At 66.8% G+C, this 20,185-nt stretch overlaps 2 protein-coding genes across 2 annotated transcripts in view; one reads left to right on the plus strand and one right to left on the minus strand.

Moving 5' to 3' along the window:
• Positions 1-9,177: 9,177 nt before the first annotated feature.
• Positions 9,178-13,051, minus strand: EMIHUDRAFT_445089 (hypothetical protein). Its single transcript, XM_005771056.1, has 3 exons — positions 12,011-13,051; positions 10,611-10,659; positions 9,178-10,535 (listed from the first exon to the last, which is right to left on the minus strand). The coding sequence occupies exons 1-3, from the start codon at positions 12,977-12,979 to the stop codon at positions 10,348-10,350; spliced, it is 1,206 nt and encodes a 401-aa protein (XP_005771113.1). The 5' UTR covers positions 12,980-13,051; the 3' UTR covers positions 9,178-10,347.
• Positions 13,052-18,268: 5,217 nt separating this feature from the next.
• The window catches only part of EMIHUDRAFT_369789 (hypothetical protein), a 3,484-nt gene continuing 1,567 nt past the window's right edge, over positions 18,269-20,185 (plus strand). The window contains exon 1 of the mRNA XM_005771057.1: positions 18,269-18,784. Coding sequence (XP_005771114.1) covers positions 18,513-18,761 — 249 coding nt within the window. The 5' untranslated portion in view covers positions 18,269-18,512 and the 3' untranslated portion in view covers positions 18,762-18,784. The remainder of the gene's footprint in view (positions 18,785-20,185) is intronic.

Below are 20,185 nucleotides of genomic sequence, written 5' to 3' on the forward strand. Positions count from 1 at the left end.
CCTCAATAACGCCGCCCTCAATAGCGTAGCTTCACGAGCCTCATTGACAGTAGCGGAAACCGCGCGGCTGGCCTTCGCGGGCGCGATTTACCGCGGCCGAGTCCGCAGGGAGAACCCCACGTCTGCTTCGCAGACACTGCCTCGCAGACACAGCAGTCGCGAGGACACAGCGAGGACACAGCCGCGCAGTGAAGAAGAAAATTTCCTGTCAAGCGGGAGAATTCGATATTGCCTGTCAACTCGCACCCCCAGGGCTAGGGCTCTCTTGCCCGCAACCAAATGCCAATCATCTGGCCCGCTGGGTGTGCTTCTTTCTTAGCCCCCCGGCCCTGGATGTGAGGTTGCTGACAACTGCACTCCAAGTGTGTCGCGGGGCAGGTTTCCGTATGGATGGCATTGAAGCCCGAGGGTTGCGGAAGGCGCGCGGCGGGGTCGGCTTCGGGCCGACCGCCGCCACCGAGGGCCGCCGCGCCGTAGAGCGGCCCGTCGGTCTTCCTACCGGCGGTGCACGCGGCCGCGCTTGGAGGCGCTGATTGCTCGGCCGCGCGGGGCTGGTTGACTCGCCCGCTGGGGGTGGGGTGCACGGGGTTTGCGGCGGGGTCCCCAACGTCCCCGGGGGGCGCGGGGGCGGCGGCCCGCGCGCCGCCGCCGCCAGGGTGGCGGCGAGGGTGGTCCTCTTGGTGTCGCTCTCTATCGTGTCGGAGAGCATCCTTGTCTCCTGCTCGAGGTCTCGGACGCGGGCCCCGAGGGCTCGCGCTCGCGACCTGCCCCGAAGAGCCTCGAGCTGCGCACGGAGGCGCTTGACCTCCGCCTGTGTCCACGCGAGCTCGGCGCGGTCCGCCCGTCTCTCGGGCTTGTGGGACGTGCCGTCCAAGTCGACGTAGCGATCTCCCTTGTCTGAGGGAAGATCGCCCTCCGTGTCTGCCTCCCTTCCCGCAGTCCGTCGCGGTGGGCTCGTCGAGCCGCGACGTGGCATGTACTTGCGCACCTCGTGTAGCGCCGGGGGCTTGCACGTGTGGAGGGCACGGCCACCGGGCACGATGCCCGTCCGGACGCCGCCGCCCAGGGCAGCTGGCGTCAGGAGCGATCGGCTCTGCAGTCGCAACTGCTCCCATTCGGGGGCAGCCTCGCCGGGTGCGCCGTACGCCTCATCGCCCGGCGGTGGCGCGGGACGCCAGCGCGCGTCGTGATACCACTGCGCGCCGTGGTCTCGTGACCCGTGGCGGGGATCGTGACCCGCGCCGAGGGCCTCCTTGGTGTCGTATGCCTCGTGCATCCCCATGCCTGCAGGAGCGTGCGTCCCTGCAGTGCGAATCCTGACTTGGCTCGCAGCGCTCGCACTGCCGTCACGGTCGGCTGCCCCGCGGGACCATGTCCTCGGCGGGCCGTCCAGCCCCGTGGTTGTGTAATTTGCCTCGGCGTCTCCCCGCCGGTGCGTTCCTCTGGGCTCCCCGCGATAGGGAACCCACGGGCGATGTCGCAACCCATGCCGCTGTATCCAGCCCCCTAGGGTGGTCGAGCTCGAGGCGCGTTCCCCACGGGTCCGCTTCGAGTCCGTCCGGGCCATCAGACCCGTATATAGGATGTGTAGTTCGCCTCGACGTCTCCCGTCGATGCGCTCCTCAGGGCTCCCAGCGACTGGAACCCACGGGCGATGCCGCAGCCTATGCCGCTGCATCTAACCCCTGAGGGTGGTCACGCCCGTGCGCCCACTGGGGGTGCGCCTCGGGCCAGTCCGGGTTGTTAGGCCCGGAGGTTGCATAGCTCGCCGCATCGTCGTCTCCGGTCTCCCGACGATGCGCTTCCCCAGGTCCTCCCTCGCAAGAGGCCAATAGGAGGAGGCGCGTCCTCTGGCATGGGCGCTGCTCTCTCCACTGGAGGGTTGGTCTCCACCCGCGGACTCGCTTCGGACGAGCTCGCTATATAGGAATTTATTTTGTTCATGGACACGGGCCCACGCGGCACACGCGCAGGCCGATTGCAGGGCTCTCCCACAACCACGCTGACCCCGCCTCTGGGACCAACGACAGAGGTGAAACGACATTCGGCCCGCCGACAACAATTCGACCACTGGACACGATATCTAAATGCGGCGGAGGCCCTGGCACTCTCACAGGTACTCCACCGAAAAAGAAAATTTCGGCCCTCGATCGGGCGCCAAGCAGTGTGGGTGGCGGAAACGATGGCGGCACTGGCGGCGGCCGCACCGCCTGGTGTGGAACCTCAGGGGCGGCTCCTCGATGGCGGGCGCGAATTTCTTCTTCTTCGGTGCAAGTGTGTGTATATATATGGCCCACCGCATCGGCGCCCGCGTCGCTGGCCTCTCGCCAGCGAAGCTGTGCGCCATCATCGAGGCGCAGGCGGTCGCGAGCGACGCCGCGCTGCGCGTGGCGGACGAGCACGCCACACGGCTTGTGGAGCAGCCCGAGTGGATCCTCTCCGAGGTCCTCCTCTCGCCAGACCTCGTCCCGCACATCCTCGCCCAGCTGCCGACCAAGGAGCACGCCGCCAAGGCGACGTGCCGCGCGTGGCGCCGCGGCTGGAAGGAGACGCTGAAGACGCGCGAGAGGCCGCGCCTGACCGTGTTTGGAGGCATCGGCGGTGACGGCGAATTCATTCATTCGCTGGAGCGGTACGACCCGGTGGAGAATGCGTGGGATGGGGAGGAGGCCGTGGCGCCGACGCTGCCCGTACAAATTGATCCAACCTTGGCGCTGCTCGAGGGCAAGCTGTATGCGGTGGGCGGCTCAGTCTGGAATGACGGTGATGTGGAGCAGCCCGATTATTTCCCGCCTTCCGACCGCGCGGAGCGGTATGATTTGGAGACCAAAACGTGGGAGGCGGTGGCGCCGATGACGGTGGCGCGGTGGGCGGCCGGAGTGGCGGTGCTCGGGGGCAGGCTGTATGCTGTGGGCGGGCATTCCGACGACGAGGACCTCCCCGCCGGCTCCCTCACCTCGGTCGAGCGGTACGACCCGGCGCTGGATGCGTGGGAGGCAGTGGCGCCGATGCCGACCGGGCGGACTGGGCTTGGTGTGGCGGTGTTGGACGGCAAGCTGTACGCCGTGGGCGGGTCGGGCGAGTTCTTCGAAAGCATCGGGGCGGTGGAGCGATACGACCCGGCAACAAACAGTTGGGAGGCGGTGGCGCCGATGTCGACAAGCCGAGGTGCTCTCGGCACGGCGGTGCTCGACGGCAAGCTGTACGCTGTTGGCGGGTACTCGAGCGATCCCCACGGGGACCTACGAGTTGAGCTCAGCTCGACTGAGCGCTACGATCCGGCAGCGAACGCGTGGGAGGCGGTGGCGCCCTTGGGCGCGCCGCGCCGTGACTTCGGGCTGGCGGTCGTCGAGGGCAGGCTGTACGCTGTGGGCGGGGTTGACCTGGCGGTCCTCGAGGGCGGGCTGTTCGCCAAGCGCAGCTCTGTGGAGCGGTATGACCCGGCCTTGAACGCGTGGGAGGCGGTGGCGCCGATGGCGACGGCTCGGGAGTGTTCTCTCGCAGTGTCGATGTAGCGTACAGTGGGAGTTTAGCGCGTATAGAGTCAGTCTGAGCACAGTCGTCAAGGGCACAGCAGCTTCACTCGCGGCCCCAAGGGCACAGTCACTCAGCTATTGCGCATGCAAATGGGCGTGGAAGCGGAGCCCGGGGCGACTTGTCACTTGAACTCGCCGCTTTCCTCGCGCACTTGAACTCACTGCGTCACTCGTTGTCAGATGTCAGATGTCACTTCGGCTCTCGCTTCGTCTCGGTCGACTAGTCGGTCGCTCGATCTGTATCTCCGCTCGCACGAGAGCAAAGATTAAGGTTTAGGTTTTAGGGACGCCCCTTTGATTGAACCTTCAATTTCGAGAAAGGAGTAACCGTCGCATGGACGTGTGCGTCATGGACGTGTGCGTGTGCGTGCTAGGCGAGCACGGCGCGGCCTCGGCTCCCTGTATGGCCGAGATGTGCGTGGCCGGTACGCGCCGCAGCGGCAGAGCCCGACGCCTTGCGCAGCATCCGCCCTGATCGCTCGTTCCCGCAGAGGCGTTGGCGGCTGGCTGTCGCTTCCTGAGGAGGCGGTGGAAGGAGCGCAGTGCGGGGAAGCATCGCTCCGCGCCTCAAGAGCGGCCAGCGGGGCGGCCGGTGCCACGCGAGCATCGCATCGGCCACCCTCCGTCGCGGCCGAGGTGCGTGAGGAGGGGAGGGGTTCACATGGACTTGGAGAGTGAGTTTGCACAAACAAGGGTGGAGTGCAGTGCGCGAGGCAGGTTTGTGCGCAGAGTCTGACAATCGCCAAGCGAGCGAGCGCTTCTCGGCGTCGAGCGCCACAGCGGACCAGAGCATGGAACTCTATCAACTGGCGCTTTGCGCCAGTAGCCAGAGCTCGACGCACCTACCAGCAGAAGGCAGCACGCCTAACGCTCGCGGCATGGTCATGGAGCCAAGCCTCGCGAGTGGGACAGTGTGTGAGGAGAGTGCAGGTATCCGACGCGACCACACAAGCGAGAGACACACACAAGCGAGTGCAGCCGAAGTGTGGCGGAAGTGTGCAAAATGCGGAGCTTGGCAGGGCGGCAGCACGACCGTCTATAAGCACACACTCGTCGAGCCTCAATAATGAACCGCGCCAGTGCCTGTAGTAACGCACGAGGCTCATTGACAGTAGCGGGAACCGCACGGCCGGCCTTCGCGGGCGCGTGTTACCGCGGCCGAGTCCGCAGGGACGAGAGCCCCACACGTTCTGCTTCGCAACACTGTGGACGCGCAAGTGAGACACAGGAGTCGTACCGGGTAAGCGGGAAGAAGTAAACACGAGCGCACACACACACACACACACACACACACACACACACACACACGCACGCACGCACGCACACACACACACACACACACACACACACACACACACACACACACACACGCACACACACACACACACACACACACACACACACACACACACACACACGTGGGGATGATGGCTGCGCGCTAAAAAGCCTCGACTGGCCGCTCGTAACAGGTGAGGGCCGTGAACGTTTTATGTTTGCCGCCCGTGAACGAAGGGCACGGCGCTCCATGCTTTCGTTCTAGCGTAGACCAAATCTCTCTCTCTCTCGTCGCACGGTTTCGAACCGCAATGACAATCTTGTGGCTAGATACCTGCTAACACACGGAACGAAAATCCGTCGCTGGACGGCCGAAAGCGTTGTGGTTGCGGCCCCGTTTTGCCGCGTGCGTCAGTGAAGGGCGTCCCGTGTGCTGGACGTTGTCGAAGAAGTCACCACCTTCACGCTGGCATTCAAGTGCGGCAAACGTGTGTCAAAAAGGAAGCAGCCAGAGCCGGCTGCGGATCGGGTCGAGGCAGCAGCAGACAAGCTCGTCCCTGTCCTAAAGACATACCGCAAGAACAGGGGTCTAGAGCGAGAGGAGCTGCCACGCGCTTGCTCGGCCATCCGTCATCTCAGCTCGGTCCAGTAGCGGCCACCGGCCGAAGCCTACTGTGTACCATTGCCGTTGCGATAGCACGCCTGGCCGGAATGTGGCCAGAGCAGTGCTGCTGTCGCCCGCCAAATCGACCCGGCTCTCAACCAAACTGGCAGCTGGATCGACATTGATCGGATTGCCTCGCGCTCATCAAGGTGGCAAGCTCACATCGAGGCGGCTCTAATGGCGACTTTGAGGCTGCCGCGCCCGCGGAGCCGGATCCCGACGCAGAGCCGCCTCTCAACGATGGCTCAGTTGACAGCACCCACACCGGCGAGAGCGTCTGTCTGCGTGCTCGGGGCGCTGAGCTGGGTGCGGGCAGCCGCCCCTAGCCGACGCGGAGTATTGGGGCCAGTACTCGGGGTCTGAGTCCGTCGCGCGGCTCGCGCCTCCTCCAGTGAGGTTGAACGTGTCTCGAGGTCGACGTGGTTTATCTTCCTCGTTTAGTATATGTGTATATTGTCGAACCCTCCGCCGGACACGTGCCAGACAGAGGGGCGCTGCCCGGGGCCCACGTGCGCAAACCTTCGACCCCCAACCCGCGTGCGCCGGCCCTCTGCCACACCGCTGGCCGTCCTGACTGTGACTCCGTCACCGTAGAGCAAGAGCGTTGGACCGATTGAGACTGAGTGTGCTGGGTGGTGCCACCGCGAGGCTGTGAGCCCACCTGAGGTTCCGAGCTATGAAAGTGTGGCTGAGTTGAACTCTCGTCAACCTCTCATGAGTTCGGCAGCACTGGGCCTGTGCATCCAACAGTGATCAAGCGCAGGGGGAAGGGGGACAACCCGCCGCCCTCAGTTGCATCCCACCGAAGTGGTCTGATGCGCCTGCCCCATCCTAAGACTGCCGGGAAGTCATCCCTTCTGCGGTGCGTGCGGAAGAGGATAGCATGTAGTAGTGTAGCCACTCGCTTCCTGCACCCTCGGCCTCACGAGCTGTTTTCTGTCGTCCCCCTCAATCAGAGCCGATTGTGCAATGCGGCAAATTTGAGTCACCAGCCATCGGCGTGTACCTTGGCAGGTGAAGAGAACTGCATCCGCACTGCATCCGCACCAGAGGCGCCTCAACCCGTGTCCGCCACTAACTCGGATTCCGAAGGCGAAGCAGCTCGGCCGTGAGCACCAGAGGGTTATGCTCTTATAACCAGTCGAGAATGCGGCCCCAAGAGCACGGTCGGCCCAATTGCCGCAGCTTCAATTGGCTATTGCGCATGCAAATGGGCGTAGAAACCGGGGCGGCTCGCTTGAACCGGCCGCCATGCAAACTCGTGGTCGCTCAGAAAAAATAGAAGTGAGGGGACACCCTCGCCCTTCCCCGCCAGGAACGGGAGCACAGTGAATGCGCCGAGCGGGGATTCTTCTTCGCCTCAGGGTGTGGGAGAGGACGACGTCTGGTTGGTAGACGTTGAAGCTGGCTGGCTGTGTGTATCCTGGGCGGGACCTCGATCCTGATACGAGCAAGTTGGATCGCGTAACACCAATCCTCGCTACCCACCGGGGAACGATATCGCAACGAGAACCGAAAAGAATTTTACAACAAAACTCCCTCGCACGACACTGGGCACGGGACTGGCGCGCACTGGCAGGTAGGTAGGTAGAAAGGTGAAGAACAGCCAGGCTCGGACTGGACACCAACGCGGTATGGGTGGACGCCGGACAGATGATGACGGCACGAACGAGCGAAAAGCAGGTACACCACCCAAAAGAAAATTTCCGGCGGGCGCCAAGCAGCCATCCGCTCTCTTGGCACTGTCAGCCTCCCGCTCCAAATCGCTCCAGCCGACAACCGCTCCAGCCGATGGCCAAGCGAGAGCGCGAGGAGCCGCGGTGGGGGACCCTCGTGCCCCACAACCCGCAGCAGTGCGAGGGCCCGGCCCCTCTCCACGGGCGCGTCGTCATTGTCGGCCGAGAGGGCGACGTGCGAGCGCCGTGCAACCCGCATCTCTCGAGGCAGCACATCCGGCTCGAGCGAGAGGACGGCAGGGTTTACGCGACGCATCTCTCGGCGGTAAACACAACCTGGCTCAACGGATCGAGGCTCGAGCAGAACCAGCGGACCCTCATCGAGCCATGCGCGGGCAACGCGCCGCACCAGCTGGATGGCGAGGCGGACGACGCGCCTCTGATCTTCGTCAGCGTCGTGCACGCCCGCGCGGCGCGCGATTGCATCGAGGCCGAGCTGGTCGATGGCTGGTGCGGCTGGTCGCTCCGCCTCGAGCCCGCCAACGATTGTGGCAGTGCGGCGGCTGCTTCAACGATTGTGGCGGTGGCGCCGGAGGCGGTGGCGCCGGCGCCGGCGCCGGCGCCGGCGGTGGTCGTCGATCAGGAGCCGCGCACGCAGCTTGAGCGCGTGCTCGAGGGGGGACTGCTGTGCAGCCCCGAGTACATCTGCTCCCACGATGCTTCGATTGCTCCGATCCTCTTCATCTCCCTCGACAACTCTCTGGTGAGGCGGCACGTCGCTAGCGCGCCCGGGGCCTTCACCCGCAACTGGCTCAACACGGCGGTGGCGGCCAACCAAGAGTGTGAGCGTCGCCCGCCCACTACTCTCGCCCTCGCCTCTGTAGCCCACCGAGTCCCTCCTCTTCCTGCTCAGATGCCCCGCTCGAGGAGTGGTACTACCAAAAGTTGGCCGCGCTTGCGAGCGAGGGCTACCGCCTCGTCGTCATTGGCCAGCGCGTGCAGGCCATCAGCCTCTCGCCCCCCGCCTCTCCACCCCCGCCCCCTCTCTGTAATTCCACTGGCCCAAATGCAGGCGAACCACAACCCGAACAACGCCAAGGTGCGCTGCGCCGTGCAAATGATCGAGGCGGTCTCGGTCCGTGTTGCACAGCCGCTCGAGTACGTCCTCTCCATCTCGCGGGACGTCAGCAAGACGTCCAACCAGGACGGCTTTTGGCGCGCGATTGAGGCCGCCGTCGGCCGGCCCGTCGGCGGCAAGGACAAGTACGCCGCCGGCGTCTGCCGGCGGTGGGACCCGAGCCTGCTGGGCCACGCGGCGCCGGCCACCGACATCGACCGGCGCTTTGTGGCGTTGCGCTTGGGTCTGACGCCGTTGACAAAGAGCCAGGTTATGGCTCTTTGATGGCGTGTGGGGGGGGGGGGGGGATCGGTGCATCCTGGGATCGGTGCATCCTTGGTCGGTGGACATTGCGTGTCCACCCGTACAGTCTGCGAGCAGGGTTCGTGGGAATGCAGGCGGGCGTCGCGGGCGCTACATAGCGGGCAGTGGGAGCGCCGCCTCCTCACCCACTGCCTGCTAGCCACTGTACTGTTAGTGTGTCGCCCTCTTCTGTTGCGACTTGGATGCATGTGGTACTATATTAGCATGTGTCGGATGCGGCGCGCGTCCTCTAAAAAGAAGTCCTTCCCGTCGCTTTTCTTTTCTCTCACCTATTTCCTCGAAAGCTCTCTGAGGACGCGTCCCGCGTCACCATCGACACGTCAGTGCTGAGTGCAGCCCACCTCCCTCGCTCGGGTGCTCACAGCCCGTTGTTCGCATCCGCTACTTCAGCCCTCGATCTCCACTCGCCTCCATCGCCTCTTCGCTCGCCTCCACTCGCCTATCCGCTCGCCTCCACTCGCCTCTCCGCTCGCCTCCAGCTCACCTCGCCTCCGTGCACTAGACGCAACCATCGGCGATCGCGCCTGGCCGCCAATCTCCACCTCCTGCTGCTGAGATCCCAGCGCCTATCACTATCGCACCACTCCTCGCTGGTAGGTCCACGTTGAGCACTGGCCGTGGCTTACACGCCAGTGCTCGACGGCTGCGAGAGTCTTGGGCGAGTCGCTCGGCGTGTGTCAAGGGGACCTCTCAGTGGCTGTAGACGCTGCATGATTTGCGTCTCACGACCTCGTATTGTCGGCTCACGACCTCGCACTGTCGACTCCTCTTCCACACGCCCTGTTGCAGGACTCACTCCGCTCTCACTCTCTCACCGGGCCGCTTGGGGCTTGGCTATCCTTTGTTCACCAAGGAGACACACTTTTGCCTGTACACATGCCTCCATACTCACACTCAAATCACACACACAAGTCTTCGTCTTCAGGCCAGTACTCCGCCAGGAACTGATCGAAGTCAGCGTCACGGATATCGCTCACATCGCTCTTTGCGCTCTGCTCACTCGCGTGCTTCCGGGCAAAGGTGCCATGCTCGAGCCCCTCGACGCCAAGCTGGAGGAGCGCCTGCTGGAGGTCGCCGCCAAAGTCGGCGCCGTGCTCGCGGCGCAGCACCACGGTGCGCACGCACCGCGCGTGCCGGCGCGCTGCGTCCAGGTAATGCTGCTGCGGCCGCAGCAACGCCCACGTGCCTGCCTCAACCCTGTGTCGCACCAGCGCGTCGAGCAGTGCAGCAGGCGAGACAAAGGAGGCCGCGCCGCCGAGCGCCTCGACCATCCACGCCCAACTCGGCTTCGCCCTCACCGACCACAATTTGGTCAGGGCGCTGCGAGCGCGCTGCAGCGGCGGCGTGAGCAACACGACGGCGGACCAGTCCGCGGGCACTTCCGACCCGTGCATCCGCTCCGGCGCGTCGAATGGCGCGACGACCCACTCATCTCGCCCATAGAGCGCAGAGAGCACGGAGATTGTGCCCGTGCGGCCCGGCGAGAGGATGGCGACGCGCGCGGCGTGGTGCGACGCGACGCACTGAGGCGCGACGTGGTAGCCGAGTGCCGTGAGAGAGGAGAAGGAGATGCGGGCAGCGCCGACGACGCCCGTCGGCTGCGCGCTGCGCGAGGCGTTGGACACCGAGATCAGCGTGTTGTAGTAGTCGGACTTGTAGCGCAATCTCCGCTCCAACACGTCGCAGAGCCACCGCCCCGCAGGCGGCTCATCGACGACGGGGGGAAGGGAGTCGAGGAGCGAGCTGCGCAACATCCTAACTCCCTCCTCGGAGCACAGCAGCGAGGCGCCGCCGGCCGCCATCCAGCGGGCGGCGTCGTCGAGAGTGCTCTCCGCGGAGAGGCGGGCCTCGGCCTCTTCGACGGACGGCAGCGGCGCGCCCCGCGCGCGGGCCAGCACCAGCGCGTGCGCGGCGGAGCAGCAGCCGCGCAGCTCGCGTGTGAGGCGGCCATGCGAATAGTTGCCGGTGCGCGAGAAGCCGGCGCCCATCGTCCCACGCCCGTGACCCGTGCCACGCAGGACGTGGCGCTGCTCGTCGTGGAACGTCCTCTCGGCCCATCCGACGGCGGCATGGTTGCCGTGGGAGAAAAGGAGCGCGAGCTGTACATGCTCGAAGGCTTCGGCGGGCGACAAGTCGAGGGAGTCGCGGCTGCCGACGCACACGCCGGCGCGGCGCAGCACCGTCGCCCACTCCTCCCCCCCATAACAAAAAAGGCGCAGCGCCTCATTCCCCCCGGCGTTGCCCTGGAAGCGCCGGAAGTAGTCGCTGGTCGCGAAGACCCGCTCGATCCCTCCGATCCACTTCCAGCGCTCGGCGGCCGACTGAGTCGCCTCCATCGGGCCGAGGCGGAGAAGGTTCTCGTGCAGCAAGCTGAGGCCCAACCCCGGCGGCCCGTGCGGCGCGAGCTCCTCGAGCACGGCGGCGTGCAGCGCGGTCGCGGGCTGATTGACGGCCGCGCGCACCATGTCCTCGACATTGACGTCGGACCAGCCTTCGGCTGCCACGGGTGGCGGCGGCCCTGCTACTCGAACTGCATCCCAGATGGCCTCGCGGAGGGCGCGCGATATGCGTGTGCCGGGGTCGAGCGCGCGCATAGAGGCTGCCACCGCAGCTGCAGCGTCCGAGACAGCCCCAGCCGCCGCGGCGTCGAGCCCCGCTGCTAGCAACTGGCGAGCTTCTCGCTTGCTCAGGCTGCGCGCCACCCTGAGCGGCTCTCGCATGTGCAGCTCGCACGCCCGCCTCCACACACCATCGCGCCGCTCGAGCTCGCCCTCGACGCGCCCGCGCAGGTCACCGCCGTCGCCGAGCGCGTCGACATCGAGCGCGAGGAGGGCCGCCAGCCCGGCGGCGGCCTCACGCCGCATCCCCGCAGCGACGGCGGCATCCTCCGCCGCACCGCCTCTCAGCAGGAGCAGCGCCACCGCCGCGTCGCACATCGCCCCCGCCGAGGCGGCGATGAGCGCGCCACGAGCAGATTCAAGGACCCGACGGTGGTCGAGAGGCGCATGCCGCCGCACGTCGGGCGTCGCGAGCGCCGCCAGCTGGCCGGCTGGCGTGGGCGCCTCGAGGGCGCGCCTCGCGAGCGTCTCCTCGGTGACGCCTACAGTGACACTCCCATCTAGCTCTCGCACTGCCGCGCCCTCTCGTCTCCTCGCCTCGGCTCGCCACCTAGATCGACACCGCCGCAGTCAGAGACGTGTCACGTTATCACCGCCGCAATCGCGTCACGCTCCCACCTAGATGACGCAATCCTGTCACGCTCATCCCACCACGCTCGCCTCCCGCCGCCGCCCGCCGCCAGGCTCGCCTCCTCCTCCTCCCGCCTCGCCGCCCGCGCCCTCCGTCCCCTCCCCGCCCGCCGCGAGCCGGGCCAGCGCGTCGCCCACCTCCATGGCCGCGGCGCCGCCCACCTCCCGCGGCGGCGCGCCGCCGCAGAGCCGGAGCTGATCGGTGAAGAAGTCCCGGCGCTCCTCCGCCGCCTCCAGGTCCGCCTCCGCATCGTCCTTCGCCCTCGTTTCCGCCGCCCTCGCGCCCTCCGACGCCGCCCACGCCACCGCCCCCATTCGCGACCGGGCGACGCCCACGCGCCGCTCCGCCTCTGCAACCTCGGCCTCTGCGGCCGCCACGGCGGCGGCGGCGCGGGCGGCTCGCTCCGGCGTGGCGAGGACGGTCGCCGCTCCTGCGCGGCGGGCGGGTCCACGGCTCGGATTTTGGGGGGCGCCATGCGGTCGGGCCGGGGACGGCCGTGGAGAGGAGCGGCGGCGGCGTGGAGGGGTGCGCGTCGGGAGGGGGAGGGTCGGGGAGGGTGCCGGGAGGGTGCCGGGAGGGTGCCGGGAGGGTGTGGGAAGGGCGCCCTCGCGGTGTTGTGAGCGTGTGTATGTGGGGTGAGGGCCACGCCGCCTGCCTCCCGCCCTCTCGCGCCGCCGGCGCCGCCCGCCGGCCCGCCGGCGCCCGCGAGGCACGGCTCCTCGCCCCGCCCCCCTGACGCCGCCGCGTCTGGTGGCCCACGCCCTGCAGGCACGAAGTCGGCCAGCGAAGTCTTCCGCCGGAGCGGTGCGCGCGCGCGCTCGCTCGGCTGATAGCCGCACAGCGAGAGCCTCGCGGGTGGAGGCGGCTCTCGGTCCCGCTTCTTCGGCAGCGGCAGCGGGTCGAGGTTGGAGCGCAAAATGGCGAACACCTGCTTGTCCGGCGTCTTCACTCGCCATCGCTCAGCACCGTCCCGGTGGCCGAGCGTCGCGACGACCCCGTTCAGCTCGGGGCGGGAGGCGAGGTCTCGGATGCGGACCTTGTCTCCCCGCCTGAGCGGCGGCGTCACGGGCTCCACCACCGAGTCGCCGACCGCGGCAGCGCCTGGCCGAGTCCCAGACTGCGGCGGCACCGGCTCCATCCTCGTCGCCGCCACCGCCGCCGCCGCCGCCGCGGCGGCGGAGAGGGTCAGAGGGCGGAAGGCGGACCCAAAGCGGCCGCCCGACGCGCGATGCATCAGCGCCCGGAGCGTGTCGCGGATGGCTATGCCGCACGCCGCGTTGGTGCTCAGCAGGGCGATGGATCGCTTGTACGCGCCGGTCAGGCCGAGCAGGCCGAGCGTGAGGGGCCCGCCGTCGCCGTCGGCCTACTCGGGGCAGGGGCAGAGGGCAGAGGGCAGTGTCGTCGACCGAGTACCGCGTGTCGAGGGGCGGCGAGCGCGTGTGGTGTGCGTGTGGCGTCGCTCACGTTCTCACGTTCATGTGTCCTCTCGCCGTGTTGCACTGGTGCACGCGGCGTGGGTTGAGCGTGTGGGGTGTGGGGGGGTCGGGTAGCACGCGTGTGTGGGGGGGGGGGGGAGTGCTCGCTGCGGTCGGGGGTCGAGCCATCACGTTAAATGCGCCCTCACACACCTGCAAGCCGTCGACAAGCAGCGACGAGAGCGAGCCGGTGCCGGCCACGTGGTTCTGCGGCGGCTCGGCCTCGCCCTCGGGGGCCCTCGCCGTGGATGACGAGCCGGCGGCGTGACGCGGCAGCGCGGCGGCGGAGCGGAGGAGCACCTCGGTGCAGCCGTGCGATGTCAGCGCCTCTACCGCCTTCTCCAGCCGCGGCAGCACACACACTCGCAGCGCGAGCCAGCTGAAGGCGCGCGGGACCGCGAGCAGCACGTGCAGCTCCGCCAGCGGCACGGACGGCGAGATGCGCGTGAGCGCCGCCACCACGGCGCCGCTAAACGCTTCGCGCTCGTCTGCCGAGATGCCACGCACGAGTGCCTGCAGCTGAGCAGCGTTAGCGACGGCCAGCAGAGCCTCCCTCGAGGTAGCGGGCCCCACGTCGCCTGCGTGGAAAAGGAGGTAGATGGATGATCCGGAGACGCGCGGTAAGTATCGAGGGCGGTGGCTTGTGCGCGCGGCGGGGCACCGGCGTTCTCCCCGCGCGTGCAGAGCAGCGCCACGGGGGCGTCCGGCGCAGCGCTGGCGAGTGTCCGGGCGTTCGACATGATCTGATCCAGGCGGGCGAACAGGGCCTCCTTGCTCGTTGAGTTGGGCGACATCCGCTCCAGGCTGGCCGGCCAGTCCCGCTGCCACCCGTACTCGAAGGTGCGCAGCACCTCCTGGAAGGAGACGCAGACGCCGCTCGGGCCGCAAAAGGCTGGGTTGCACGCTGCCAGCATGCGCACCCAGCTGTGCGCGGCGTGCGCCGGGGCCTGGCGAGGCCTGGCATCGGGCTTGTCACTCGGCCCGTCGCCGCCGCCTATGATCAGATTCACGCCGGCGCAGACCTCACAGAAGGCGGAGTTTCCGCGCTGAGGCGGAGCACCAGGCGCGGCGCGCGCGCCGAGGAACGCGGCGCCCTGGATGATGGAGCCAATTCGCACGACGGTCGAGCGCTTCTCCGAGCCGAGAGGCGAGCAGATGTAGGGCGAGAGCGCGGCGGCGGAGCAGCTGGTGAAGGAGAGCATGAGGTAGTAGAGCAAGCGGTTCAACTCTTGGATGTCTCCCGTGTACGGCAGCTTGTAGGTGAGTGCGCCCACTCCTCCGCCCCTGGCAGGCGGCGCGAGCGCACACGGAGCCATCAAGCGGACGAGGGCGGCTGTGAGGGAAGCGCGCCTCGCCTCGGCCTTGCGTAGCTTCTCGCCAGGCGGCGGCGGACCATCGAGATGCGCTGCCTGTGCGGAGAGCGCTCGTCGCGCAATTACATGTGCGCTGACCAGGGTCGCCCCGCTGCCCTCGTTGGCGTCGACGGCCGCCCGGCTCATCTGCTGGTCCTCAACAAACTGCGGCGGCGACGCGCTGCCGGCCGCCGCGGGCTCGCTCCCGCCGTCGCGAATCTCCGCCGCGCTGTAACCGCTCGTGCTCTCGCCGTCGCGGCACGCGGCGGGAGTCGTCATCGGCGGCGCGGCGCAGCGTTGCTCGGCGCCGCGCGAGGCCCCCGCTTTCTTAATTGATCCCGACAGGGGTGCGACAGTGAACCCATAACACGCCGTCGCATAATAATCGCCGCTTACCCCCCCCCCCCGCACTACCGGCACCCACGACAGAGAGTGACGTTCAGCATGGTGTGTGGAACTCGCGGTGGACAGAGAGTGCTTGTAGCTTGGACTTTTTGGTTGCCATGCAGTACCGCTATGTCGCACGTCAGGCAGAATCGCACGTCAGTCCCGCGGGTCCCAGCCTCGTGTGGCTCGAGATTCAGTTGCCGAGAGATGTGGCGGGGCGGGCGACGCTGAGCAATGGCCGAAGCCATCGAATGCCAGCCGTCGCGGAGTACCGTCCGGCGCCCTCCCTCGAGCCTTCCGCATTCCGATGACAACTTCAACCGATATGTTAATCTCTAAACGCAAAACAACGAACTAAAAACAAAGCTTGGAAGGTCGATTTTGCTGTCAGCTAGCAGCCACTTCGCTAAGCGGTCGGGTTGTGCCCATCCTGGGCATTGAGGTCTGCTACCATGTCCTCCTGACACCCTCCAGGCGGTGGGGCCACCACCAAGCCGGGCAAGCACATTCAAAACCGACCCGAGACGTACGCGCGACTCCGCGTGTCCTTTTATTACGACCGCAAGTCCTCATCACTGTCCACACACAATCACCCGCCGCTTGCGTCAGAGGGGGGGGGGGGGGGGGCTGCAGCCTGCCGCCGGTTGCGCAGCACCCCGTCCCCGTCGCTCCAGGTTGTTGGTTGCTGCCCCAGGTCCCGCACGCACTGACTAGATGGCCCCAGACCCGTTCTCAGGCCTGAGCAAGCCGATGACGATCTGCGATAGCTGGCGAAGCCGCTGAAGCATCGGCTTTGGCTGACAGAGAAAGACGTCTGCGGGAGGGTCGGGCACGGTGTCGCCCTCACATGTGGTTTTGACCCGATCTCTGAAGGGGTGTATGGAGGCACGTCTGTCGACCTTGATGTTGTATCAATGTTGAGGATGTCGGAGAGCTTGTCCTCGTCCACGGAGTTCCAGCGGAGCATGCATGTCGGCGACAAAGCGCCTGTAGATGCTGCCCTCAACGGGCTCGCCGTCGGCGTCGGTAGAAATGTCGCGGGGGAAGGTGACTGCACCATAACCCGCGAAGAGTTGAGAAGGGAACTCGAGATTGGCCTTCGCCGCATTTAGATATCGAGTCCAGTGGTCGAATTGTTGTCGGCGGGCCGAATGTCGTTTCACCTCTGTCGTTGGTCCCAGAGGCGGGGTCAGCGTGGTTGTGAGCGGGCGAGTCATCCGGCCCCGCGCGGCCGAGCAATCAGCGCCTCCGAGCGCGGCCGCGCGCACCGCCGGTAGGAAGACCGACGGGCCGCTCTACGGCGCGGCGGCCCCCGGTGGCGGTGCCTCTCAATATACATAAAATGGTAATGGTGAAGTAGGATAGTGATGATGAGAGAGGATAGTGATAGTGAGATGGGAGGTGATGGTGAGGTGGGATGGTGAGGTGGGATGGTGATGGTGAGGCGGGATAAGATGGTGAGGTGGGATTATGATGTTGAGGTGGGGAGGGAAGGTGAAGGTGGGAAGGGATAATGATTGTGGGGTAGGATGGTGATGGTGAGGTGGGATGGTGATGAGAAAGAGGTGGGATGGTGGATGGTGATGGCGAGGTGGGATGGCGATGGTGAGGCGGGACGGCGACGGTGAGGTGGCGACGGCGACGGTGAGGTGGCGACGGCGAGGCGGGATGGCGACGGTGAGGCGGGACGGTGACGGCGACGGTGAGGTGGCGACGGCGAGGCGGGGGGATGGCGACGGTGAGGCGGGACGGTGAGGGCGAGGCGGGGCGGCGAGGGCGAGGCGGGACGGCGAGGGCGAGGCGGGGCGGCGAGGGCGAGGCGGGGCGGCGAGGGCGAGGCGGGGCGGCGAGGGCGAGGCGGGACGGCGAGGGCGAGGCGGGACGGCGAGGGCGAGGCGGGACGGCGAGGGCGAGGCGGGACGGCGAGGGCGAGGCGGGACGGCGAGGGCGAGGCGGGACGGCGAGGGCGAGGCGGGGCGGCGAGGGCGAGGCGGGGCGGCGAGGGCGAGGCGGGGCGGCGAGGGCGAGGCGGGGCGGCGAGGGCGAGGCGGGACGGCGAGGGCGAGCGGGGACGGCGAGGGCGAGCGGGGACGGCGAGGGCGAGCGGGGACGGCGAGGGCGAGCGGGGACGGCGAGGGCGAGCGGGGACGGCGAGGGCGAGCGGGGACGGCGAGGGCGAGCGGGGACGGCGAGGGCGAGCGGGGACGGCGAGGGCGAGCGGGGACGGCGAGGGCGAGCGGGGACGGCGAGCGCCCCACACCTAGGGGAAACCCAAAGCGCAGACCAACCCTCGGAGACCCGTGTTTGCTTTACGGCCCTTTCCCTGCGAACGCGCACCCCCCAGCGCCCAGGGCTAGGGCTCTCTAGCCCACAACCCGATGCCGATCATCCGGCCCGCTGGGTGCGCTTCTTAGCTCCCCGGCCCTGGATGTGAGGTTAATGACTGCACTCCAAGTGCTCCAAGTGCTCCTCCCTGGTGCCTGGACCCTCTGCTGCTCGCCGACTCTCCTCTTCCCCCCGCATGATCGACGACTACCCGTCCTTCCAGCGACTCCTCCCTCCTCGGGCTGTACAGTAAGGAGGAAGGGGAGGTCGGCTCGTAACTGAGGTCCGCCCAGTCTGGGACAGTCGTCCTCCCCTCCCTCCGACGTCCTCTACGAGGGGGCACTCCAAAAAAAAGGTCGGCATGCCTGGCATGTCGGGCGACTAGGCACATCCCAAGTGCCAAGAACTGCCGTGCTTCTGCGGAGCAGTGCGAACGAAAGAGGAGAGCAGACCAGTACCAGAGAGTAGCCGTTTTCTGTGCCTTGCTCCTTTGTTTGTTTGTCCTTTTTTGGTGCTTCTAAGTACGTTCCGATTCCCTCTTTCCGAGACTAAGGTTCGGCCTGTGGGAGGGGGACCCTATTTGCGACACCAGGTTTGACCCTCGATTAGACCCGGTCTAGACCAGACCAGTTCACGAGTTCAGGCTGTCGGAAGAGTTCCTTGATCGACGCGGTCGCGTGGACCCGACCGATCGAGACGCGGTCAATCAAGGTGCACAAGCCACAATCTGGACCAGCGCGAGAAGAAGCAGGCGCGTTGATGCTTCACACGCGCGCGTCTGAACCACAGCGTGTCCCGACTCGACTGCCGGCGTCCCAGTCCGGGGGTGTTTCTCTTCTTATCCGTTACCATGTAGAGCAACGCCGAGGGCGGGCCCTTTCGGGCTCGGGCCGCCCTCTCGCCCGCACCTCTGCGGGGCTCGCGCGTGGTAGCGGCGGTCTGCTCACGACAGTGAGTGGGCTCTTCACGCTATCCACTGCGCCGCGGCTACGCCGCGCCCTATCCAAGCCCAGGGCTTGGTCTGCTGATACCCGCTTCTCGCTCAGCGCATCTCTGAGGCTTCCCGCGCGCCGACTGCTACGCGCGCGGCGAGAGGCGCACCCCATCGGGGACAGGATTGAGGCCCCTGTACATGCTCGGCAACGCCGCCGTCGCTGCCCTCCCGAGTCCTCAACATGATGCCGCACATGCGCAACCCGTGCGCACACGCCGCAGGGAGGAGTTTTCACTCCACCGTCCGAGTTTCTCCTTCCTGCAGGGCGAGAGACATCAGCCTCTCTACTTCCAGGAGAACATCTACGCCACACGCTATCCCGACGGTCCACAACCCACACTCTCGCTGCAGTCGATCCAGCCCTCGCACTCCCCACTGGAGATCTAGCGAGGCCCCCCAGGCTGGGACAGGATTGGTAGGCCGGTCGCTCCCCCGTCTTTGGGCCCTGTTGAGTGAGTCTGTCAGTAAGCGCGGGTTAGCCGTGGGTTCCACCGGGTTAAGCCACACTAACCCAGCACGGGTCAGCACGGGTTAGAACGGGTTACCATAACCCGACGCTAACCCGCGCTTACCGATACGCGATAGACTCACTCCATACACGCTCAACTTACCGATAACGGCGTTGCCGCGGAGAGCACCAAGGGGCAAGGTGCAGCCAAGCCGTCCGAGGGAGAGACTAACCCGGGTTAGCGCCGGGTTAGTCTCGGGTTACCATAACCCATGCTGACGTATGCCCCCCAGCCGCATGGGTTAGTGCCGGGTTAGTGCCGGGTTAGTGCCGGGTTAGTGCCGGGTTAGTGCCGGGTTATGGTAACCCATTCTGACCCGTGCTAACCCGTGCCGGGTTAGTGAGCACTAACCCGCGCTAACCCGCGCTTAGCGAAAGACTCACTGTTGAGTCGTTCCGGAAGTTGAAGTTGGCGCATCACAAAGAACCCAAATCCAACCCTGCCAACCGAGCAAGCCCATGTGGGACGCGAGGTCTTGCTCCACCTTCTCGGCGCTCGCGTCGCCCAACCTGAGAGCCTCATCCGCCATGCCGGGGCACATCTTGACCGGAGCCGGTCACATGTCCATCGTGCCCAAGACGGGGCACGGTCGACTCGACCGCGGCCGATGGCACCGGCCCAACGGCCGACCAAGATTTTACGCCTCCGAACGCCGGGCCGGTGAGGTGGCGGGTCGGGCGACACGGAAAATCGGTGGCTGACAACGACTTTTTGAGGCCATCGGTTTGAGGTCTGCAGACATTTTCTGGATGATCTCGCATTTCCCGAGGCGTAATCGCAGATCCAGACGGCCCAGCAGGTGGGCGCTGCAGGCGAGCCGCCTCACATCCTTCGCCCCCCCCGTCGCTCACGCTGCCTCTGAAGCACCGGACCACCCCCCCCGCGCCCAGGCGGCCTAGCTGCCGCGGGCTCCACCCACGCGGGCCACCATCAGCGCCGCCCGACGGCTCAGAACCTCTCTCTTTAGGTCCCACAAAGGCGGCGAGCGAGCGGCGAGGCAGATGAATCGAGCTCTGGACGCATGCCGCGAGAGCTGTGAGGGTCGCAGCTCGGCCTCCATCTTGCCCGGTAGTGGCGCGTCGGCTTGCCGGCTCACGGGGGTCACTGCCCCTAGGTGCCGCCTCACCTCGCCTCTATGCACCCTTCACCCTCTAGCGCCTCACCCTGCCCGGTGCCGTGGTAGTGGCGATGTCAGCCATGCTGGACCGGCGGCAGCGAGGCCGACGGGCGTGGCTGCGGCGACAACGGCGGCTTGCCCCGTGACGGCGACGGCGCTGACGGCAGAGCAGCTGCGGCCGGCAC

This window comes from Emiliania huxleyi (genome assembly GCF_000372725.1).
Source record: "Emiliania huxleyi CCMP1516 unplaced genomic scaffold EMIHUscaffold_392, whole genome shotgun sequence".
NCBI lineage: Eukaryota > Haptophyta > Isochrysidales > Noelaerhabdaceae > Emiliania > Emiliania huxleyi.

What these genes read in the sequence shown, in the direction of transcription:
- EMIHUDRAFT_445089 (XM_005771056.1), bottom strand. Translation starts at nt 12,979, where the DNA reads ATGGAGCCGGTGCCGCCGCAGTCTGGGACTCGGCCAGGCGCTGCCGCG. An exon ending in GCTCTGCGGCGGCGCGCCGC is followed by an intron (nt 10,660 to 12,010) that starts CGCGGGAGGTGG and finishes CGGCAACCATGC; the next exon opens with CGCCGTCGGATGGGCCGAGA. An exon ending in ACGACGAGCAGCGCCACGTC is followed by an intron (nt 10,536 to 10,610) that starts CTGCGTGGCACG and finishes TCGCATGGCCGC; the next exon opens with CTCACACGCGAGCTGCGCGG.